We start from the raw sequence: 25,387 nt of genomic DNA on the forward strand, positions 1-25,387 counted from the left end.
CAGCAGGGGGCGTGGCTGGGAGCGGGACCTGCGCTGCCGCACCGAGGCTCCGCCTCCAGCCCCGCCCGTCCCCGGGAGGAACTCTAGCAGTGAGGAGAGGGGAGGAGGTAGCGGCGTCGGCGTTGCATCCCTCCTCTCGGGCACCAGCCCACCGGGGAAGCGAGGACGTCGCTCTGCACTGCTCTTGCTCCCGCAAAGCTGTCCCTTCTTGCCATGTCTCAGAGCAGGCATCGCGCCGCGGCTCCGCCGATGGAGCGCGAGGACAGCGGAACCTTCAGGTCAGTTTCTGAGCGGTCGTGACCGAGCCGGGCAGGGCCCAGAGTGGTGGGCAGCAGGGGGCGGGGGAGCCGGCTATCCAGCAGCATTCTGGGTAAAGCCCCTTCCCGGCGCTCGCGTCCTAGCGGCAGCAAGGAGGCGGGCGGGCGGACCAGCGAGCGCTCCACCCCGTCCTCTCGGCCGCCAGCCGGCCGGGGACCCCGCCCCCCCTGCGGCCTCGGGCAGCGCCGGCTGGACGGAGGTGGTGAGCGGCTGCCGTGGAGGGAAAGGGATTTGCAGGCTGGACCTGGGAGGTTGCAGCATCAGCCGTACCTCTCGATTCCCCTGCGAATCCCTCCTACCCGCATTCAAGTTATCTTCTTTAAGACCTCCGCAGCGGGGCCCGGAGACTGGCGCGCCTCGCCAGCTCTAACCCTGTCCGACCAGAGGCTCGGTGCCTCCGGCGTCACCGGTGATGGCTGTTAAAACTAGTCTCTGCTTGCTTCTGCTTCCCTCCCCGCTTTGACATGCAACGCACAGCTTTTTCTGATTTTTGCAGTTTGGGGAAGATGATTACAGCTAAGCCAGGGAAAACACCAATTCAGGTATTACACGAATACGGCATGAAGACCAAGAACATCCCGGTTTATGAATGTGAAAGATCCGATGTGCAAATACACGTGCCCACTTTCACCTTCAGAGTAACCGTTGGTGACATAACCTGCACAGGTCTGTATTAACCCCATGACCATGTGGGCTGGTGGTCCAGACTTGGGTATTGCTTCTCAGTTCGGAAAAAGTGCCCTTTTTGCCAGAGACGTCAGTGAGGAGCAGTCTCTTGAAACTGATGCCTTTCTCAGGTTATTTGGATTTTGCAACTTTCTGATTCTCTCCCTAATTTTCTCTTCCCTAGATATCAAGAGAAGCTCAGGAACATACCCTAAGATCCTCCTAAGGTTCTTCCAAGAATTAGGGAGAAGCAGGAAAGGTTCTTGGAGCAGCCATAGGTGAATCAGAAGGTGCTGTCAGATTCCATAGGTTATAGCAGATGCCAGGAGGCACGACCCCAGAATTTTCTGACCTGCTCCCCTCTTTGTACGGACTCGTTTGGCACTCTGGGTCCACAGTACCACACTTGGTCCTGTATCCAAGCAAAATGAGGAAGGCGGAAGGCTCAACTACACCGTATTGCAGAGTAGCTTCTAGTTCCTGACACTATACAGATATTTTAATAAGATGTTATCGCCTGTATTATATATGAGGAAATAGGTCCAGAGAGATTATAAGAAACATGCCCAAGGTCACATGGCAGCGAAGTTTCAAAATTCAGATTATGGTCACTGAGCTTCAGCAAATGATAACTGAAGTAGCCCATTTGTAAATGTAGACATTTTACTTCTTATGTATCTATTTAATTGCAAACATGAAATATTGAATACTAAATTTAATTTGGAAGAATGCCAAGAAAGAAATTCAGTAAGAAGGCTGAAGTTCCACCATCTGGTAGCCTGAAGGCATCATTTGTGTCCACGAAAATCTGGAGTCCGCTATTTTCATTGAAGTCCCTTTAAGAAAATTTTGAAGCTTTTTTGTCTATGTGGGGCAGGTGGATTGTAGTTAGATTCTAGCTGGAAGTTTCTCATATGAATGACAGACTCAACATTGCACTACTGCTTTAGCTGGTCTGTCTTTAAGTATTCAGTGAAAATTCAAGAAAAAGTAGCATTTTCCCCCTCTCAGTGTGTTTTATGTGAAAGATTAACAACCTGTGGCAACTGCTTAGTCCCCCTCCTCTTCTCAGCCTGGCCTGTCTTTCTGTGCAAGCTTATCTACCTCCATGGTTTCAGATACTATCTAATGGCTAATAATTCTGAAATCTCTGTCTTTAGCCCAGGCGCAGTTACAAAACAATGCATCAGCCTGAGTTTGCTAGACATTTTTGCTTGGATGACCCAAAGACACCTCCATCTCTCATTGTCCCAGACTGAATCCATCTTCTCTCTCAAATCCATTTCCCCTGCATTCCCCAGTTCAGTATAGGCACCACCATCATTCATTTGCTCACAGTGGAGATTGGAGTTTCACCTTCTGGATTCCTTCTCTTCCCTCTTTGTGCTGTCCATTATGCCACCAGATCCTACTTCTAAATATCTCTTGAATCTGTCTGCTTCTCTCCTCTTCCTGTTGCTATTGTCTGAGCCACTTGGAATATAGCTGCAGTCTTGTAGCTGCTCTTTTAGCTTCTGTCTTGTGGTATCCATTTTCCACACAAAAAAACAGAGTATTTTTTCTGGCATTCAAATCTGTTCATTTGAAGTATTAAAACTCTTATAATCCATTCAGTGGTGTTTCCATCACCCTCTGGATGAATACAAATCTCTTAACATGACTGACAACCTTACTTCACACAGTGTGGTCAGCAGCAGCCTTGCTATCACCCAGGCACACCTACTCTTAGTATGTGTTCTAAGAAAATTCCCAGGCAAGTCCTAAAGTTAGAGAAGCACAGTTGAGGAGACTGTTCTTTGAACTCTCCTTCTGCCCTTCAGCTCTCTGACCTTTTATCTCGAAGGTCCCTCCTTCAAGCTCGTACTGTCCCAGCAACTTGGGGCTTGAGAACACGTGCTCTGTGTTGCATCTGAGCCTTCACAGTGGCTCTTTCTCTGCCTCCAGTGCTCTTCCTGTCCCCCAGCTCTGCTTACCTCACTGACTTACTGGTCTTTCAGATCCTGGTTTAGTTATCTCCTCCTTCATGAAACCTTTCTGAGTCCTTAGTAAGTAGGGGAGCTACCCCTTCTGTAGGCTACCCAACAACCTGCACTGAGGCCGACTGATGCTTCATATTTCAGACATCGTTCTTATAGACAAAATCTCACACATTAGGCTGTATGCTCTTTAAGGACAGGGACTCTGCTTAGTTCTCTACTACAGTTAGCTCTTGAACAACACAGTTTGAATTGCACAGGTCCACTTAGATGTCAATCTTTTTCAGTAGTAAGTACTATAAGACCACACAATCCACAGTTTGTTGAATCTACAGATACCGAGGAAGCTAGAGATGGAGGAACCACAGATATGGACGGCTGACTGTAAATTATGCATGAATTTTCAGTGCAGAGGGTCGGTGCCCCTAATTCCCATATATTTCAGTGCAAAGCCTCAGTGCTCCTAATGCCCACATTTTTCAAAGGAATACAGTATCCATAATACCTATGTGAATGGATAAATGAGTGTGGTTTCTGTGTTCTCTGATGCTTGAGAACCACACCTGACATTTGTTCCATGTGCCTTTTCTTTACTCTGCATCAGAGAAATGAATATTGCCTTTCTGACACAACTTTGGACAGGTTCTCAACACCTACTTTGAACTCAGAAGGAAAAAGACTGAATTTATAATTTACTTGTGTGGTTGCTTACTGATATTAGGCGTCAGTCTCAGTGATTATTAGTCAGGCCTGGTCTCTTCTACCCGCTTAGCTACTCATGTAAGGGATACAGATTGTATGAAAGACCGTAACAATGTAATCTCTCACATTCCCTATATACACCTTCCCCTGCTGTATCCAACAGGTAGCCAGTGACTGCTTAGCCAAGCGGAGGGGTTTCATCCAGTATAGGAGGGGCTGTTAGAGTAAAATGTGTACATTTTGCTGTTCAATAATGTTGCTCTAAGTGCCTCTTTTAAAGAAAATTTCTTCCTGTAGAAGAATTTCCTCTCTAGGAATAATGGAAGTAAGTTGCCTTTCATTAGCATACATAGTGACAGTCTACTGTATTATCATTTTATGTAATAAACATGTACAAAGTAGACATAATAAAGATTTTTATATAAGTATACTTAGAATTAAATACTTAGCACTTTTAAAATCAAAGGGATTTTTAATATATTAATTTTTATGATATTTTATTTCAATGTATAACTGTATGCAGTGTATGTTTTTATTACCCAGTGTGTATACCTAGTGTGTATATATAATACATGTAGTGACTTTGTTTTGTACTATGCAAACCGCTATGCAAGCCTCACATTTTTTCAGCATGTAAAGAGTTGTTTTTGTTGTTTTTTTTTTAACCTTAATTCAGGTGAAGGTACAAGTAAGAAGCTGGCGAAACATAGAGCTGCAGAGGCTGCCATAAACATTTTGAAAGCCAATGCAAGTATTTGGTGAGCTAAATTTCTTTGTATTCTGCAGCTCAAAAATATCATGGCTGAGGTAAGATTAAAAGTTTGAACGTGCTCACAAAAGCAACAAAGTAAACAGTTGATAGTGTCTAGCTCTATTAATAAAATTCTATCTCCTTGTGAAGACCTGTCATCCCCTAAAGACACTTTATCCGTAAGAAATTAAATCCAGCTTTTATTAGATGACAAAGAAGGAAGTGGCACCCCACTCCAGCATTCTTGCCTGGGAAATCCCACGGACACAGGAGCCTGGTGGGCTACAGTCCAGGGGGTTGCAAGAGTCAGACATGATTTAGCAACTAAACAACAATATTATTAGATGAAGGCTCTCATAAACTAGGTTTTTTTCTTTTTTCCAGATGAGGTACAGGAGTAGAAAACCAGAGTGCTTCTGACAAATATCTTATTGTATTAAGAGTTTTGTTTCTACACTGAAGAAAACAAAGTGTGAGACAGAAAAATATCAGCTAAAAGTACTCTTTTAGAAATTTGAATTTGTAAGGAGACAAAGAGATTTCCTTCTACTAGAGACCGTATACCAAATATAGGAGGATGCTAAATGGGATGTTTATTCTTGACATATCTTTCCAAAATAAACTTGTTATCACATTATTTGTTTTTGGAGCCAGGCCAAAAACAGTGCTCCAGGAGCACTGGCCCTGGAGCATCTCTTGTATCATTAAGTGGTGTCTTTTGGTTTCTATTGGGCATATCCAAGAGGAGCATGTTTTGCCTTCACATTCTTCACTTTACATGCATTCAAGTATACTTGGGAGTGCATTCTGGTGTGTCTGCTTATAGCTGACAGCAGAGGCCTATGAGAATTTAGGATGGGTTTTTTTGTTTCCCAGTCCTAGAAAAACTTTCTGTTTAGGGATATGTTTAGGTTCTCCTGCAGTGTTCTTCCTGTGTACTTAGTAGTTCTAAACTGTTCAGGTCGTTTAGAACCAACCAGTGAAAGCCTTGGATCTCATAACATGATTTTTGATTCTCTAGGGTCATACATTAAAACTGGTTTATGCTAGTTTTCTGGACATGCCAGATGGCATGGTGGGTTTTAGATTTTCTGCTTGCTTGTGATGGCCATGCCATTTTTATGCAACCCAAAGGTCAACTCAGAGTGTTGCATATATTTCTAGAAATGAACATACAGAGTGTCCTTTCTGCACGCAGGCACTTTGTCTGCAAAAAAAGGCTAATAAACTTTACTATGTATTTGTGCTTCTTGACAGATAAGATGGAAATACTAAGCTATAAATCAGGCCTAAAGTGGCCTGATGGGATAAAGAGACTTTCTCACTTCTCCATCATAATTATTTGGGTAGCTTCAGTGTACAGCATTGTAAATGAATGTTCGTATCTCATCAGCCTATGTAAAGCTTGAAATTCTGGCAGGTAGAAAAGAAACTTAAGTATGGAAGAAATGACTCTAGCTGCCAAGGTGGCAATAATCTTGAAATGCATCTTGTTCCACGTTAGACACCCATCATCCACATAACTAGTAAGCTCACACTACTCAGAAGAGATTGTTCTGTTTTTCCTTAATCACAGTCCCTACATGTTCAAATCAGATTCATGCCAGCCATCAAAAAAAAAAACCACCTGCAATGCAGGAGATGCGGATTTGATCACTGGGTCAGGAAGATCCTCTGCAATAGGGAATGGCAACCCCCTCCGGGATTCTTGCCTGGGAAATCCCACGGACAGAGGAGCCTGACAGGCTACAGTCCATGGGGTTGCAAAGAGTTGGACTCAACTTAGCAACTGAGCACACATGCGTAAACTTTAGGAAGATTATCCTAGCGAAGAGCAGATGGTAGATCAACCCAAGTCTTTCTTCTATAGTTATCTGGATGAAAAAGCTACATTTATGATGTGTATGGTTTACACTGCCGAGCTATAAACATCCTGTTAGTCTTCCCTTTTCATGTGGTTGTAACAGTAGTGTGTTTATTTAAATACATTTTTTATTGAGCATCTGTTTTATATAAAGCACAGCAAAGCTTATGAAGGTAAGTAATACATAGGCCCTACCATCAAGGATTTTACAGTCTGAACAGGAGAGTGGTATGGTGATGGATAGACAAATAGCATGTATTTGTAAGAGTATACAGCTTAATGGTAAAATAATTGCTTAAGAAAGTATCAAACCAAATATTACAATGGTTCAAAGAAGGGAAAAATTATGTCCCATTGGGGTAAAAGAATAGGCTTCTGAGAGAAAGTTGCATTTGAGGTGTACCTTGGCTGAGGTGTACCTTGGCTGAGGTATAGATCAGATTCCCATAGAAGAGGTGGGTGAAAAGGGTATTCCATGTGGAAGGAATGCAAGAGCAAAGGCATGGAGAGCTAAATAGAAAATGCTTATCCTTTGTGTAATAATTTGGGGAAGATTATTTTGTTTTATAACCCTTTATAAAAATGTTCAGCTTTGCAGTTCCTGATCCCTTAATGCCTGACCCTTCCAAGCAACCAAAGAACCAGCTTAATCCTATTGGCTCATTACAGGTAAATGGCACAGTTTTTCCATACTTAACTTTGTGTCTACTGGAAAAAAATGTCATAAATGTTGATTATATCATAAGGGCTAAGAGAAGGAATTAATATTTTAAAGATTAGGTGGTACAACATTTTGTGTTCCAAGTTACAATCATTAGATATTAAAGTGCTAACTTGAAGTTATTTTCATAATTATTTATGTTTTGGATTTTCTTCCATATACAGTATCTGCCTTTGGTTTGTGGAATTCTCATTTGAGATCAACAGGACCTCAGTGCATATGGGTAGAGTGTTTTATATTTTAAGAATATTTCTTGCCACTCTTGTGACAAATCTCTTTCTACTTCTGTTGAGACAGAAGACTATAAAGAACCGAAATTGATTTACCTAACACAGGACAAGGGAAGTCATCCACTTACTTGCTTATTCTACCAAAAAATATATTCAGCTTTGAATTTCTATGTGAGAATATCCTTCTTGCAGATTATCCATGTGCTCTGCTGGACAACTCCCCTCCCTGTTATCCAGCCAGTCATTTGGTCTCTTTCCTGCTCCATGAGTTTTTCTGTAGTTTTCGTCCCCGTCTTTCCTCAGTCTCATCCAGTGCGTGTGTTTGCTCTCTGCTCCTCACCTGCTCTTGATCGAATGCAGTCAGTTAGGCAGCCATGGGTATAGAAGGTTAGTTAGGAAGAGACTCTGGGGACTGATGGCCATGAGACCAGTAATGTCCTCTCCCATGTTCCCAAAGAGGGTGAGAGGAGCTTATCCTTCTGCCTGACCTCTTTGATAACCAGCTCACTATAGCTTAACGGAAGAGCACCATTCACAGCAGGAAACTGCTTCAGTTTTGGTGTCGTGGGCTTATAAGATGTAAAATGCAGGAATATCTGGGGGGGATAGAGGACCTTCTCTTAAATACTGCAGAATATCATTGTTCTCTGCCAACATATAAATAGAAATGGGATCAAAACCATGAGAGAATATCATTAATGTGATTGAGCCATTGCATAGTAAAAATTACTACTAAAGGCTCATCTCGATTTTCTAGGAATTGGCTATTCATCATGGCTGGAGACTGCCTGAATATACCCTTTCCCAGGAGGGAGGACCTGCTCATAAGAGAGAATACACTACAATTTGCAGGCTTGAGTCATTCATGGAAACTGGTATTTGTTTGTTTCTACTCTGATACAGTTGAAGACCTTGGAAATATTTTGAGAGGATGAAAAAATTTCTGCTGTGATTTTGTCTCAAATACTTCTTTGGGGGAAAAAAAAATTGACACACTACTAGTCTACTGTCTCTAACTTTCTGCTGTTGAGTTAATTAATAAGTATAAATAGTTGGCTTAAGAATACTTCTTAATTTGATTTTTAAAAAAAAATCATGGGTTGGTAATGGAAATACAGATAAATAATTGACTCTTTAAACAGTCTTCATTGATATAATAGGGAGTTAAACATCATTTTGGAGAAAAAAGCAGTAGTAAATCTCTTGGAGCTTCAGTAGCTGTTCCAGAAGATGGAAGGACTAGGAGAAGATTACATTTAAAAACAAGATAATCGATAAGAGGCTGCTGCTGGTGCTAAGTGTCTTCAGTCATATCCAACTCTGTGTGACCCCATAGACGGCAGCCTACCAGGCTCCTGTGTCCCTGGGATTCTCCAGGCAAGAATCCTGGAGTGGGTTGCCATTTCCTTCTCCAATGCATGCATGCATGCTAAGTCGCTTCAGTCGTGTCCAACTCTGGTGCGACCCCCACCCAGGCTCCTCTGTCCACGAAATTCTCTAGGCAAGAATACTGGAATGGGTTGCCATTTCCTTCTCCAAAGAGGCTGATAGTGAAATAAAAATAAAGTAGAAATTAACCTTTTGTCTTATAGCAACTTTGATGTTGTAAAGGCCACAAATTACAAGGAAAAAAGTCACTTAATAAAGTACTCCTAAGGATTTCTATTTTAATTTCTTGAGCAGTTTTTATCATTTTAAAAGTGGCTTGAAATGAAATTTTAAGTTGCTTAGATATTAGTCTGAAGTACTAAGAAGCTGTTTGCCCCCCAAGAGGTAGTGTGGGTCAGTGCAGGAAGCCCTGAGCCAGAAGCAGAAACCTCACCTCTGTTCTTGATGCAGTCCTTGATTTGCAAGGTTAGGCAAATTGCTTAATCTCCATGCCTAGGCCTGAGTTTTTAAATCTCTAAACATGGAAATAGATTATGGTATCTTTCAACTCCAGCCTCTCCTATGCCCTTCTTATTCATGTTGAAGAAATTCCACATAGTTATCAGTGTGCAGGAGATTATAAGCCAGGAGTAGAGGTTGAAAGATGGGAGATGTAATTCAAATCTGCCTTGGTAAATTTGAATATTTCATCAGAATTAAACCAAATACGGTTCATTAAAGCTAGTCATAGGGAGATACATCTGTTGAAGAAAAACAGAAAGTTTAACTATTAAAGGTAAACTGCTAAAGAAATGCCTTCAAAAATGTAACAATTAATAATTGCATGAAGCAGAACAAGTAAAGATGTCAGGTCAGTAAAAGAATAGTATATAAAAACCATGAGATAGTTCTCTGATCAAACATAGTACTTTAAATATTTGGTCATTCTCTATGGACACTAATTTATTTTCTAAGCTACTGCACTTTTTTTTCTTTATTTAGGAAAGGGGGCATCAAAGAAACAAGCCAAGAGAAATGCTGCTGAGAAATTTCTTGCAAAATTCAGTAATATTTCTCCAGAGAACCACATTTCTTTGGTGAGTAATGATCAGAGGTCTGTCATGTTAATGTGATTAAACATGTGTTGCTGTCAGAACAACATGTGATTGTAGATTTCATTTTGTATAGGTATACTACAGAGTCATGGTTTTTCAAAAATCTCTCAACTGTTGAGTAATACACTACCCCAGTTTTCAGCTGCTTGCTATATGTGAGCCAGAATCACAGGGGTGGCCAAGAAAGAGAGCTTGGGAAGAACAGTCAAATTCAGAATAATATGATGGTTTCTAAAGATGGTAGGTCAGTAGTGCTGTTTTTGCCTTCAGATTGACATTTCACTCCCATCGCTTGATGTCCATTCATTTATCCACTCAGCAAACATTTAGGAAAGTGATAATATTTGCCCAGATTTATGCCAGAATCAAGATTGCCGGGAGAAATATCAATAACCTCAGATATGCAGATGACACCACCCTTATGGCAGAAAGTGAAAAGGAACTAAAAAGCCTCTTGATGAAAGTGAAAGAAGAGTGAAAAAGTTGGCTTAAAACTCAACATTCAGAAAACGAAGATCATGGCATCTGGTCCCATCACTTCATGGGAAATAGATGGGGAAACAGTGTCAGACTTTGTTTTTTTGGGCTCCAAAATCACTGCAGATGGTGACTGCAGCCATGAAATTAAAAGACGCTTACTCCTTGGAAGGAAAGTTATGACCAACCTAGATAGCATATTGAAAAGCAGAGACATTACTTTGCCAACAAAGGTCTGTCTTGTCAAGGCTATGGTTTTTCCAGTGGTCATGTATGGATGTAAGAGTTGGACTGTGAAGAAGGCTGAGTGCCAAAGAATTGATGCTTTTGAACTGTGGTGTTGGAGAAGACTCTTGAGAGTCCCTTGGACTGCAAGGAGATCCAACCAGTCCATTCTAAAGGAGATCAGCCCTGGGATTTCTTTGGAAGGAATGATGCTAAAGCTGAAACTCCAGTACTTTGACCACCTCATGTGAAGAGTTGACTCATTGGAAAAGACTCTGATGCTGGAAGGGATTGGGGGCAGGAGGAAGAGGGGATGACAGAGGATGAGATGGCTGGATGGCATCACCAACTCTATGGATGTGAGTTTGTGTGAACTCCGGGAGATGGTGATAGACAGGGAGGCCTGGCGTGCTGCGATTCATGGGGTCGCAAAGAGTCGGACACGACTGAGCGACTGAACTGAACTGAACTAAACTGATGGCCAGATACTGGCATATAGTGAATAAGATAGTCTCTGGCCCTAAGGAGTTTGCAGCCAGCCTACTGAGAAAGAAAAGAACCCTACAGACTAGGCCTTACAAGGGCTTCTTGGGAACATAGATGAAGAATCCAACCAAGATAGGGTTTCAGGAAGACTTGACTGGAGAAAGTCATATCTGAGCTGAGACCTATAGGATGACAGCAGTGAAAAGAATTCCAGAGAGAAGGAGGACCATGTACAAAGGCCAGGAGTGAAACATTTTATGTTATCCAGAGTAATTGTGGATGGCTGGAGCATTGAATTTGGTGGGAGGGATTCTCAAACAGTGAGGCAGAAAAGGTAAAGAGGGGTTGAATCTTGCAGGAAGTACTGTGTTCAGGAGATTGAACTTTATCCTGAAGGTAGCATAAAGTCATTAAATAAATTTAATATAGGAAGGAGGGAATCTAATTTATACATTAGAAGGGAATGACTGGCTGCATTATGGTGGATGAATGAATATTAGAGTCATAGAAACCTGCTATAATGCTGTTACAGAAGAGCAGATGAGACATGATGGTGACCTAGACAAAGGTAGTAGCAATTGAAATGGTCAATTTAAAACTTACTTAGAAAACTGAAGTGAATGGGGGCATAATAACTGGATGTAGAGAATAGGGAAAAAGGAAGAAGTAAACAGTTTTAGCTTGGCAGCTACCTAGATGGTGGTACCATTCAGTGATATGGGGAACACAGAAGGTGAGTAGGGTCTAAGTGGGGAGCAGATAATGAGTTAAATGTGAGATATATTGAATTTGAAGTGTGTGTGGAGTAGCTAAGTGAAGAAATTGAGTAGGCAACTGGGCATTCAGATAGAGAGCATAAGAGATTGGGCTACACAAAATGTAGGTAGGTATGTATGATGGTCCATTATCTGAGAATAGGATGTTAGGTATGAAATGAGAAGTGAAGACTATAGGAGTGTCCTAAGCTTATGATTTATAAAAAGGGCTTGTTCTAGGAAGAAACAACTATATCTAGGTAAGTAATATAATTTTGGTTTCACTTTTTTAATAGAAAAAATATAAAACATTGCATTCATTTCTTTTAAGACTGGATCAGAGATGACACCACAGTCACAAAACAGTTAGGTTGCTGGTGAGTTCTGTTAAATCTTCAAGGAAGAGATAATCTTCAGTGCTGTTTAAACTCTTCCAGGCAATATATATAATGTGAGAGAAATTTCTATATAAATTCATTTAGGAACGCAGGGGTGTTTCAACATTGGTAAATCTATTGCTATAATGAATTACATTAACAGGTCGAAGAAGGAAAACATAATCCTCTCAGTAGATGCCAAAAAAATATTGGGTAGTCACTACTGATAAATGCTTCAGAAATACCCCTATTGTAATTTAAAATATGGATCAGGTGTTTGATCCCTGGTCGGGGAACTAGGTCTCTCGTATGCCGCGACTAAGATCCTGCATGCCACTACAAAATTGAGGATCCTAGGTGCTGCAACTAAGACCTGGCACAGATAAATAAATATTTTTTAAAAATTAAATATATACCTCAGAAAAAAAAATCAAAATCTTGGGTACATGTTTATATGTTATATCCATTCCCATTAATTTCAGAAATAAGGCAAGGATGCCCACTGATACCATTTTTTTAAACCTTGTTCTAGAAGTATCAACCAACGTAACCAGAGAAGAGAAAACAATAAGAGGTTGGAAATAAGAGGAGATAAAAATGATCGTTAACTACAAATAATATAATTGTATCCCTATAAAGCCCTAGAGAAAAACTACTAGAAATAATAAGAGAATTCATCAAGGTAACTGACCAAAAGTTAATACACAAGATCAATAGCTTTCTCATTTCTGTTACAAAGGTAACCACCAGAATAATTAAAAATAAAAAGTTGATATTGCTTCTGGAAAGGGGACTAAAGGTAGGTGTGGGGATTGTTGCTTTTATAATTCTGTATTACTTGATTTTTTGTTGTCTGTGTATTATTTTGAATAACAAAATTTATTAAGCTTGATAACATTGAAATTTGTATTGGAATAGAGGATAAGTATAAATGCCAATCCATATATAGGAAGATAGTACGTGACATTGTTCAAGGGTCAGCTGTATTTGCAGATTTGTTTATCATGCTCTCAGATATGTTATATGTATTAACAAGAACGTTATGCTATATAAAAGTATTTTGAAATACTTCCAGTATTTCATTGCACATTCTTTTTTCTTTAATATTGTGTTGTTTGATAAATGCGTGAGCTTATTAGTGCTGCCTAGTTTAAATTGGAAAGTTAACCAAATGGTATTCATTTAAATATGCTTTATAAAGTGCTGATTGCTTAATTAATACTCATAGTAGCATTGGAACCCAAACTAAGAGTCTTAATGTTAATCTCTGTTTTTCAGACAAATATGGTAGGGCATTCTTTAGGTTGTACGTGGCATTCCTTAAGGAATTCTCCTGGTGAAAAGATCAACTTACTGAAAAGAAGCCTCCTCAGTATTCCAAATACAGATTACATCCAGCTGCTTAGTGAAATTGCAAAGGAACAAGGTTTTAATATAACATATTTGGATATAGGTATGATTTTTTTTTCCCTTTGGCTTGTCCCCAAACTTGTTGTTTCTTTTCAAAATATGTTTGACAAACAAAACGTCTATTATAATAGAGGATTCTGACTATATACAGTTACCAGAGTGGTAATATATATCACTGATGTATCCCATTCTTATAAATAATAAAAATAGAGATAATATCTGTACAGTTGTAATAATAACAATAGTGAAGATTTATAGAGTTAGTGTGTGCCAGGCACCTTTCTAGAGACATTACATATTTCAAGTCACAGAATCCTCAAACTAATCCTGTGAAGAACATTCTATTATCTTCAGTTCAGTCACTCAGTCATGTCTGACTCTTGGCGACCCCATGGACTGCAGCATGCCAGGCTTCCCTGTCCATCACCCACTCCCGGAGCTTGCTCAAACTCATGTCCATCAAATCGGTGATGCCTTCCAACCATCTCATCCTCTGTCATCTGCTTCTCCTCCTGCCTTCAGTCTTGCCCAGAATCAGGGTCTTTTCAAAAGAGTCAGTTCTTCGCATCAGGTGGCCAAAGTATTGGAGTTTCAGCTTCAGCATCAGTCTTTCCAATGAATATTCAGGATGGATTTCCTTTAGGATTGACTGGTTGGATCTCCTTGCCATCCAGGGGACTCTCAAGAGTCTTCTACAACACCACAGTTCAAAAGTATCAATTCTTCGGCCTTCAGCTTTCTTTATAGTCCAACTCTCACATCCATACATGACTACTGGAAAAACCATAGCTTTGACTAGACAGACCTTTGTTGGCAAAGTAATGTCTCTGCTTCTTAATATGGTGTCTAGGTTGGTCATCGGAGAAGGCAATGGCACCCCACTCCAGTACTTTTGCCTGGAACATCCCATGGGCGGAGGAGCCTGGTAGGCTGCAGTCCATGGGGTCGCTAAGAGTCGGACACGATTGAGCGACTTCCCTTTCACTTTTCACTTTCATGCATTGGAGAAGGAAATGGCAACCCACTCCAGTGTTCTTGCCTGGAGAATCCCAGGGACTGGGGAGCCTGGTGGCTGCCATCTGTGGGATCACACAGAGTCGGACACGACTGAAGTGACTTAGCAGCAGCAGCAGGTTGGTCATAACTTTTTTTCCAAGGAGCAAGCATCTTTTATTTCATGGCTGCAGTCATCATCTGCAGTGATTTTGGACCCCCCAAAAAGTAAAGTCTGTCTCTGTTTCCATTGTTTCCCCATCTATTTGCCATGAAGTGATGGGACCAGATGCCATGATCTTGGTTTTCTGAATGTTGAGCTTTAAGCCAACTTTTTCACTCCTCTTTCACTTGCAACAAGAGGCTCTTTAGTTCCTCTTCACTTTCTGCCATAAGGCTGGTGTCGTCTGCATATCTGAGGTTATTGATATTTCTCCCGGCAGTCTTGATTCCAGCTTGTGCTTCATCCAGCCTGGCATTTCGCATAATGTACTCTGCATATAAGTTAAATAAGCAGGGTGACAATATACAGTCTTGACATACTCCTTTCTTGATTTGGAGGTAGTCTGTAGTTCCATGCCCAGTTCTAACTGTTGCTTCTTGACCTGGATACAAATTTCTCAGGAGGCAGGTTAGGTGGTAGTATATTCCTATCTATTTAAGAATCTTCCACAGTTTTTTGTGATACACACAGTCAAAGGCTTTGGCATAGTCAATAAAGCAGAAGTGGATATTTTTCTGGAACTCTCTTGCTTTCTCAATGATCCAACAGATATTAGCAGTTTGATCTCTAGTTCCTCTGGCTTTTCAAAATCCAGCTTGAACATCTGGAATTTCTATTATCTTAGGTATAAGTGAAGAAAGTAAGACAAAGAAAGGTTGAGAAACTTGTCTGAGATGACATAGCTGGTCAGTAGAGCCAGGTTAGAAGAAGAGTCCCTCCCGGTATAATATCTGTTAAACTAGCCCTGATGGACAGCTTGACAAATAAAAAGGTACCCACCTTTCTAAAACAAATACCAAGTCTGTGGCGGCTGGGCCAGACATCTTCTCTCCACTTATCACTGTGTTCCAGTTCTGGTAGATAAATGGGGACAGTTTACAACTTTATCTCATTCCAGCTGTCAACTTCTATATTTTTTCTAGCCCATGATCATTCAGATAGACAAATGTGGACATATTGGAAAGCAAGTCAGCGTGGATTTTCTTTTAATGCAGTGGATAACTGGCTAATTTGTGTGTTCATGTGTGTGTTTGGTATCTTGATTTAACATCAGTATTGTATGTGAGGAATTTGGTATCCCTTAGCCCAGCCTCGGACACAACTGAGCAACTTCACTTTCACTTTTCACTTTCATGCATTGGAGAAGGAAATGGCAACCCACTCCAGTGTTCTTGCCTGGAGAATCCCAGGGACAGGGGAGCCTGGTGGGCTGCCGTCTATGGGGTCACACAGAGTCGGACACGACTGAAGTGACTTAGCAGCAGCAGCCCAGCCCCAGTGACCTGGGGGGAACCTAGCTCATCAGAGCTACTACTACTGAGAAAATATTTAGGGGCTGAAGGAACTTTTGATTTTGTCTGCTACTTCGGGATTGAATAATGAGTCAGGTGCAGTGTCTTAATATACTGGGAATGATGCAGAACCTGAGGATGAATGCAGAAAGATGATCAGGAAAGGTGGTTGATGAAGAGACCATGCATTCAAAAATATTTATGAATTTGGGAAAAGGAAACCTGAGATGATTTTTAGATAATGAATTAATGATGACTTTGAAACGCTTCTTACTAATTTTAAGAACTAAGTGGTTCCTATGAATAGAGACTAGCACCTGATATGTGAAGTAGCAAATAAAAAGGTGCTTGGGGAGAGGGACAGTAACAAAAATTGTTTTTACAAAAAAAAATCTGCTTTCTCTGCATGCGGCCTTAATCATCATGTTTGAATGTGTCATTGCAGAAGAACTGAGTGCCAATGGACAGTACCAGTGTCTTGCTGAACTGTCCACCAGTCCCATTACGGTCTGTCATGGCTCGGGGATCTCCTGCAGCAGTGCGCAGAGTGATGCAGCCCACAATGCTTTGCAGTATTTAAAGATAATAGCAGAAAGAAAGTAAACTTGGAACAACTGAGAAAACCCTTCAGTAGCACCTAAGAAGTTCCCCTTTCACCTCTTCCCAAGGAAAACATGTATTATAATGTTTGAGTTTGTGTGTTGGTTTTAAATCTCTTCATAGATTCCATCAACACTCCAGATTTAATTATCTCCCAGTAGTTGTTACTAAGGTGTTTTTAATGGCATCAACTTTGTACTGGTATATTGTATTTATAAACTTTGTACCATAGGCAGAGTGTAGCACCCATTTTCCAATGCCATGTACATAGAAGGGAAAAACTGCATGTTTGTTGTTGATGATGATGGTGAAATAAAACTGCTAGCAACAGTCTTTACTACTGGTGCTTAACCTCTTTGCACAAGGCTTTGTAAAGGGATTTCAAAGGAAGCCCCTTAGAATTAGTGTTGAGGAATGCACTAACAGGTTTTAATTGAATGCAGTTGTTAAATATCAGAGAATACGATTGGTCTGTGTATTTGAATCCATGTAATAAAGAGCTGTTGTTATAATGGGTTCTGTTCATTTTATTAAAGTACTACTGACTTGACTGTGGCCCTGCTCTTTTCAGCCATTCCTATGAGTAACGTTATAATGTAGACCAAAAAAACAAGCAAAACTTGACAAATATATAATATGTGATGAATCACGTCCATATTTTCTCTAGTCATACACAGTACTGTCTTTTGATATAACCATTCATAGATGAATGCGTAGTTGAAAAAGCATTAGTATTACTAAAACAAAACTTTCCAGCGTGTTCAGTTCAGTTACAAGAATGTTTCAAACAAAACTGAGTCCCTAAAAGGTTAGGAAATGAGTTTCATGAGCCCATTTTAATTTTGCCTCTCATGTTTTCGTATATCACCCAACAACTCAAGTCTGGCATCTGTCAGTACCAGCTGGTAGTGCTACCTCCGTAGATCAGGGAAAACCTCAGAGAGGAAGAGAGCTCTCAGTGATGAAGGTAGCTTTTGATAATCTCAAGTGTTAATCTAGCAGGAAGTACGTAACAAGTGTTTTTCTATCTGGGGGAAAAAAAAAATCCTGAGTGCAATCCTTTGAGAATAATAAGCTATCTAATAAAGGGAAAGCAGTATGTGTAACTTATTTAAAGCTCTAAAGAGCATTTCACTTCAAATTATAAGCCTTATACATCAGTTAAATCAGTTAAAGGGTTTTAGGCATTTTGGGGGGTGAGGTTACACACAGGAACACACAGACTGGAGACAAAGTTTATCCATACAGCAGAGCTTATGGGTCATTAAGACTGAATTAGCCTTGGGTGGTCATCAATGTTCTGGAATATAGAGAGGGCACAATGAACTCACTCTAGAGATAACTTCAGACTCCTGCGCAGGAAAATGCTCATTGTAGAGAGAACAGGTTGGGGAGAGTTTTCATGAAAGAGTTTTCGTAAGATGAAGAGGATGAGGTGCAACTGGGGAAAGAACAATGTAGTTGAGTTCTAAACAGTCAAATGTATTGATAAAACGAGATCTGTGTAAGTTACCCAGAAGTCATGCCCTTCCTTCTGCTATGATTTCTCTGCTTCTCGCTCTGGAGGAAGCAAGCATTCTTCAAGATAGCATTCAAATGTCACCTCTGTCAGACCGTCCAGTGTTCTAGGGAGTTAGCTGCACCATCCGGTGCTATTAACTGCATTTTGTCAAGGCTCTTAACCAATCACCATTAGCCATGTTAGGTGAGTGACTGAAATAGGCTGACACAGGCAACTATGCCTGTTGTATTAGATGTATCAGTAGTGGGGAGACGTCGTGTGGAGTTTATGCCAAGTTCCAATGGGAAAGTCACAATGTAGATGCCATTCTGGATGAAGATCATGCCATCTATAGTGGAGAAATGAACACCTTTCAACAAACAGTTGTGATGTGCTAGTGTGCCCTGGTAGAGATGGAGCGCTTGATGACGGGATACTTGGTAACCATGTAACCAAAACCACCAATAATGAGCTGGGTTCTATCTGTCCCATCAAGTCATAAGGTTGGGTTGAGTCATGCCGCAATCCATTGTAAAATAGAAGCTACATCTAGGATCAAACACAAGTATGGCCAGAGGGCAAGCAGGCAGGCTGGACTCCCATGTCACCCACCACTGTCGCACCAATACCTCTCCCTCAGTTCACACCTGTTGCCAAGGATCCTCTATGGCCAACTGATGGAAGAGAAAAATGCCTGAATTTGACTCATGGGTAGGTAAGGCTGTACATGGTACAAAGCAAAAATACATGATGGTTATACTACAGCCCACAAAGGGGTGGCCTTGAAAGTTAGAGAGGAGCCGAAATCCTCTAAAAAGCACAGAGTTTCAGGCAGTACACCTTGCCATCTATTCGTGTGGAAGGTGGCCCAAGATTAGAATACACTTGGGCAGTGGCAACTGGCATGACCAGTTGGCCTGGAGCCTGAAAAGAAATAGACTCGAAGATTGGGCACCAGTAGATCTGAGATAAAGGTATGTGGACAGGCACAAAGAGGGGAGAGCTTGGTCCTACGTGTGATCCATACCATAATGAATCCACAATGGAAGAGGCCCCGAAGAGCCAAGTTGACAAAATGACATCAGCGTCTGGGATGAAGAGCCACGTAGCAGGATTGGAGTTGACCAGTGGGATGGGTGCCCACCTACCAAGGCTGATCTAGTTTCACTCACTGCTGAATGTTCATCCTACCAGTAACAGAGACCAGTGCTGAGTCCCCAATCCTTGAGGAAACCCATCAGTCACTTGGTGGCATGTTGCCTCACAGTGGTATCAGGAGAGAGATGATGATTTTCAGTTGTGGCCCCAAAACCAGTTTCAGTGTTAGGGACTGTAATTTATTCTGCTTTCTTCTAAGGATAAGTGGATTCAAGCCATGCAAGGTATGGGCTGTAGTGAATACTGGTCTGTCACGCAGATGCCACTTTAGGGCTGAAGGACTTACCCCAGTTATAGAGTGTGCTGTGGCCCTCAGCTGCCAGCAGAACTGATTACAAAATGTGTAGCGCCCAGTGCCAGATGAAAATATAGGGCTCCTTGGCCAAAAGTCAAGAATTTCAAGACAGAGGCAGCAGAGTGCTAAACTAAGTGTGGGGTCCTGTGTGACTACATGAATTGCATGTATATGAAGCCAATTCTGGCGATCAACCCTCTTCAGAATGGCTTCACTTGAGAAGAGCCACTGCATCCAAGGTCACATCCCCTTTTCTGGGCAGCCTGCTTCCTTTGACTGGTCAACAAAAACCTCATCCTCTTGCTCCAATCTGCAACAATTCCAAAGGGCCCACCAGCTTCAGAGTTTCCTAGGAGTTCAGCTGACCACTTTGTTGAGACTGTATCACAATCCAACTTCTCCTCCTGTCCAATCCCAGTTTATTATCCCTTCCACAGATGGTGGTTCCCAAAGAATCCCCTAAAGAAGCCTCTGCCACTGTCTCTTCCTCAGAGTCTGCTCCCTACAGAGCCCAACCTGAAATACACAGTTGAGTTCAAGGTGAAAAGATAATAATAGGAAAATAAGATCAATCACGTTATTTATATGTAAAATTACAACTCTTACTTTTCTCTTTGGATTATGTATCTTTAGCTTTTCATTACTTTTTTTTTTTTTTTTTTTTTGCAGATCTGTGTGGTTGGTGTATGTATTACTTCAGTGGCAGGGTATACTTGGATTTTGAAAAGACTCTTCTTTACATCCAAAAGGATATATAGGAAATGAAATAGATCCTAATTTGAGAACAAAGCCTACTATGAGTAAGGCTACATCTAGATTAACACTACACTTAAAGAGTCAAAGGACAGTTAAAAATCATGGAAGAGTCCATATGAGTTCTAAAAAGTAGAGAGAGACACCAATTCTGGAAGCTTGTGAGTATTGGAACTAAGGGCTTCCTAGGTGGCGTTAATGGTAAAGAACCATCTGTCAATGCAGGAGACACAGGAGACGCGGGTTCAATCCCTGGGTCGGGAAGATACCCTGGAGGAGGAAATGGCAACCCACTCCAGTATTCTTGCCTGGAAAATCCCATGGACAGAGGAGCCTGGCAGGCTCCATAGGGTCGCAAAAATTTGGACATGACTGAAGTGACTTAGCACATGAGAGCTAATAGAGTAATATTAATAGAGTAGAAACAATAAATTTAATGCATTAAAGTACAGTTTACTTGAACATTTTACTAACTGGACATCTGAGAACTATTGACAGATAGGAGATAATGATGATTTTCCACCACAGATAAAGCTGATCCCAGAAAAGGGAAGTTTGGGCTTGTGGGAAGTTAATAAACCTAGTCTTACATTTATTTTACTTAATCTACCATTTCCTGATTTTTGCATTTCCCTTTGTAAATTTGTTTAGGTTCGAACTTATCAATTCTAACCATCTACGGAGAACAATGTGCAGTGAAGATCTGGCAGCTCCTATTTAGAGAGGTCAAAGTTGATGGATGCTTATGCCTGTGGGCTTGTCTGATCTGAGGCAAGAGGGGGCACCATGGAAAGAAGCCCAGAATAAGCTAGTTCTCCTTCCTGTGCTAATCAGAGTGAATGGACAACTGCAAAGTGTTTGTTGCATTTTTTTGCTAGTAGATATAACTGAAATTTGGAAAAAATTTGCATGTATCTCAGGGGGGAAAAAATAGCACAAGACAGACGCAAACTATTTTCAAGTACACGGGCTAAAACCAAAGAAAGGCCCGGGCTTAATGACATCTCCATTATACATTTTTTTAGATGAAAAGTTAGAGCACACATAGGGTAGATTAAACATTAAGAATTAAACAGTAGATTCGGTGCTGGATGCTATTACAGATATTTGTGTTCCTATTCATGAGCTTGTACCTTCATTCCACTGCAATCTCCTTCATGGCCAGATGGGTGTGTTATACTATACAGTATTTATTGATTTGAACTTCAGAAATTGATAGGAGTATCACCTAAGCCTGGTTGCTTGGAGCGTTTTATTTTTTGCTCTATATTTCTAATGAATAAAGATTGGTTTCAATGGCAAAAGAAAGCCTCTGCTCAGATGCTCAGTTGTGTCCGACTCTTTGTGACCCCATGGACTGTATCTCACCAGGCCCCCCTGTCCATGAGATTTTCCAGCCAAGAATACTGGAGTGGGTTGCCATTTCCTTCTCCAAGGGATCTTCCCCACCCAGGAATTGAACCTGGGTCTCCTGTATTGCAGGTGGATTCTTTACCAACTGAGTCACCGGGGAAGCCCCAAAAGAAAGCATAGTAAGGATTTAATATTTCCTGTAAATAAATAGTGCTTGAGCAGTAAAGGACTTAAGTAAATGCCCTTTTTTCACTAGTGGTAGGACAATGATAACGTTTAGTACTCATCAAGAATACCAACTCCTGTGGAGGTGCTTCTGTCCTATCCACTCTTTCCTGCTTCTAAACACTGTGCTAAGAAAACATTTATACTGACCTTTAGAATTTTAAAGGATAAAATACCCAGACTTACTGTGTTTCCTGACACTAGACAAAACATTTTACACCTGTATATACATAAAACCATTTTTCTGAGAAGCCACATGGTACAGTAATTAAGTGAGGAGTTCTGAAATCAGACTACCTAGGTTTGAAATGCTGTGCGATTTTGGACAAGTCGCTAAATGTTTGCATCCCTCAGTTTTCTCATCTCTAATACAAAAATAATTGACTTCTGTTTCCAATATGAAAGAGTAACAGATCCAGGTCAGTGCTCCCTCAGTAAATAACTATGAAAGTGGACAAAAGACACAAGGCAGGTCTCTCAGACACTGGACATCTGCACAGACTGTGAACCTGAGAGAGGCAAAACAGATGCAGTGAACCCAGGGGCACATTCGAGACGGTGCATGTAGAAGATTTTCAACTTATTCAGTAAGGAGGGGCTGGGAAGATGCCCTGCCCAGTTCAAAGAGCATTTGTAGAGCTAGGGTATTTCTTTATGGGAGAATGAGATTGGGGGGTGAGACACAAAACTGTTGAAAGCATAACTTGGGGCTGTCTGTTCCACTAGATGGAAATCTGCACTTTTATCAGGAAAAAAAAGTCTACAAGTTAACATGCATCATCACTAAGTCTGGAACCTTACATCAAGAATAAGTAACAAGGGACCTTCCTGGTGGTGCAGTGGTTAGAAGTCCACCTGCCACTGCAGGGAATATGGGCTTGATCCCTGATCTAAGAACTAAGATTCCACATGCCGAGGGGCAGCTAAGCCCCTGTGTGCCTCAACTACTGAAGTCCCAATGCCCCAGAGCCTGTGCTCCACAGCAAGAAAAGCCACAGCAAGAGAAGCCTGCACAAAGCAACGAGAGAGTAGCCCCCGCTCCTCCCATGAGAGAAATCCTGCGCAGCAACGAAGACCTAGGGCAGCCAAAGAAAGAGAATAAATAGCAAGCTGAAGTACACCATCCCGGCTAATCCTGGAGGAGCCTTCACCTCCATGTCACTGGAAGGATGTGCCACTCACTTTTTTTTTTTTTGTCTCGTATCCAAGTATTAGATAATTTATCTTAACTTCTATTTCCTCATTTGGAAAAGGAGGCATATTCGTTTATAATTCTCTGAATCCTGTTGTCATGCTTGCAAAGTAATTCTGAATGGAAATTTTGCTATCAGATAAGGGGATCTGCAGAACAGTTTTGGAAAGCATTTAGAAGGATTACCTCCTGGACTGAAACACTAAAGAATAGTACTAGAACCTAGCTACACCCATGTATTTATCCTTAATTTGGATGACACTAAAATATAACTTCATGCTGCTGCTGCTGATGCTAAGTCGCTTCAGTCATGTCTGATTCTGTGCAACCCCATAGACGGCAGCCCACCAGGCTCCCCCGTCCCTGGGATTCTCCAGGCAAGAACACTGGAGTGGGTTGTCATTCCTTCTCCAACCCATGAAAATGAAAAGTGAAAGTGAAAGTTAAGTCATGTCCGACTCTTAGCGACCCCATGGACTGCAGCCAACCAGGCTCCTCCATCCATGGGATTTTCCAGGCAAGAGTACTGGAGTGGGGTGCCATTGCCTCTCTGAACTTCATGCTACATAATACTAATAGTTAAATGACCAAGAGTTTCCTGGGATTTAGTTGCTATGTCAAATGTTTTACATGGATTATCTCAATTAATGCTCACCTCAGCCCTCTGTGGAAAATTCTTAAAGAGATGGGAATATCAGACCACATTATCTGCCTCCTGAGAAACCTGTATGCAGGTCAAGAAGCAACCATTAAAACTGAACATGTAACAACAGACTGGTTGTCAAAACTGGAAAAGAAGTACATCAAGGCTGTATACTGTCACCCTGCTTATTTAACTTATATGCAGAGTACATCACGTGAAATGCTGGGCTGAATGAATTGCAAGCTGGAATCAAGATTCCTGGGAGAAATATCAACAACCACAGATATGCAGATGACACCACCCTAATGGCATAAGGCAAAGAGGAACTAAAGAGCCTCTTGATGAAGGTGAAACAGGAGAGTGAAAAAGCTGGCTTAAAACTCAAAGTTCAAAAAACTAAGATCATGGCATCTGGTCTCATCACTTCATGGCAAATAGATGGGGAAACAATGGAAACAGTGACAGATTTTATTTTCTTGGGCTCAAAAATCTCTGAAGACAGTGACGGCAGCTGTGAAATTAAAAGATACCTGCTCCTTGGAAGAAAAGGTATGACAAACCTAGACAGCGTATTAAAAAACAGAGGCATCACTTTGCTGACAAAGGTCCATAAAGTCACAGCTATGGTGCATAGGTGCACGTCCACATGGTGCATGACTACACAGCCAGTAGTCATGTACAGATGTGAGAGTGGGACCGTAAAGAAGGCTGTGCTGAAGAACTGATGTTTTCGAACTGTGATGCTGGAGAAGACTCTTGAGAGTCCCTTGGACAGTGAGAGATCAAACCAGTCAATCCTAAAGGAGATCAACCCTGAATATTCATTGGAAGGACTGATGCTGAAGCTCCAATCCTTTGGCCACCTGATGCAAAGAGCCGACTGATTGGAAAAGACCTTGATGTTGGGAAAGATTGAGGGCAGGAGAAGAACGGGATAACAAAGGATGAGATGGTTGGATGGCATCACTGACTCAATGGACATGAATTTGAGCAAACTCCGGGACATGGTGAAGGACAGGGAAGCCTGGTGTGCTGCTCTCCACAGGGTCTCCAAGAGTCAGACACTACTTAGCAACTGAACAACAACTCTCTGAAGCAGGTACTCTGGTTATCCCATTTTACACTTGAATAAATGAAACTTTGCTAAGAATATCTGTTTAAAGCCATCTATCTGGGAAGAACTAAACTTTCTGACTCCAAATCCAGTGTTTTTTCTAGGACCTCGTAATATTTGGTCACTCTCAGTCACTGTCCTGCAGCATCCATGATTCCAATGTTCTTTGCATCACACTGACTCTTCGAGGCTCAATTTCCTCGTCAAAATAGAGATAACCAGTTCTACCTTCCTCCCAGATCATTAAAAAGATGAAATAATGAATGTGCAAGTACTTTGAAAACCTTGAAGATACACACAGTATAAAGCATTCTCTTTACAAAGTTATAAAATTGGGGTGACTCACTCAAACAAATTCCTTCTATAACATTTCAACAAGCCTTGAGGTATATGCTTATGAGATCAGCAGAGAATACATTAAAAAGTCTGGCCCAAAGACAGGACCCAAGTTTATTTATAGCATTGTCTGATTCTCTGCAGCACTTCCTCTTCTTACAATCTGCACTGTACTGTCTGATGATTGGCCTTTTTCCTTAAATGATACCGAGCACTTTGGTTGCTATTTAACAGTTTAGATCAGCACTGGCCCCCAAAAAAGCCATAT

The 25,387-nt window shown here is 41.2% G+C and overlaps 1 protein-coding gene across 2 annotated transcripts; it reads left to right on the forward strand.

Moving 5' to 3' along the window:
* Positions 1-70: 70 nt before the first annotated feature.
* On the forward strand, positions 71-17,061 carry PRKRA (protein activator of interferon induced protein kinase EIF2AK2). 2 transcript variants are annotated; one of them, XM_019970111.2, is made up of 8 exons: positions 71-278; positions 815-984; positions 4,339-4,420; positions 6,868-6,946; positions 7,986-8,103; positions 9,599-9,693; positions 13,310-13,484; positions 16,395-17,061. In XM_019970111.2, the coding sequence occupies exons 1-8, from the start codon at positions 214-216 to the stop codon at positions 16,550-16,552; spliced, it is 942 nt and encodes a 313-aa protein (XP_019825670.1). In that variant the 5' UTR covers positions 71-213; the 3' UTR covers positions 16,553-17,061. The 2 variants fall into 2 exon arrangements, with proteins under 2 accessions (XP_019825670.1, XP_019825678.1); XM_019970119.2 differs by lacking the exon at positions 71-278 and having other exon boundaries at positions 850-984; positions 4,339-4,469.
* The last annotated feature ends 8,326 nt before the right edge of the window (positions 17,062-25,387 follow it).

Source organism: Bos indicus, chromosome 2, assembly GCF_029378745.1.
Source record: "Bos indicus isolate NIAB-ARS_2022 breed Sahiwal x Tharparkar chromosome 2, NIAB-ARS_B.indTharparkar_mat_pri_1.0, whole genome shotgun sequence".
Classification (NCBI taxonomy): Eukaryota; Metazoa; Chordata; class Mammalia; order Artiodactyla; family Bovidae; genus Bos; species Bos indicus.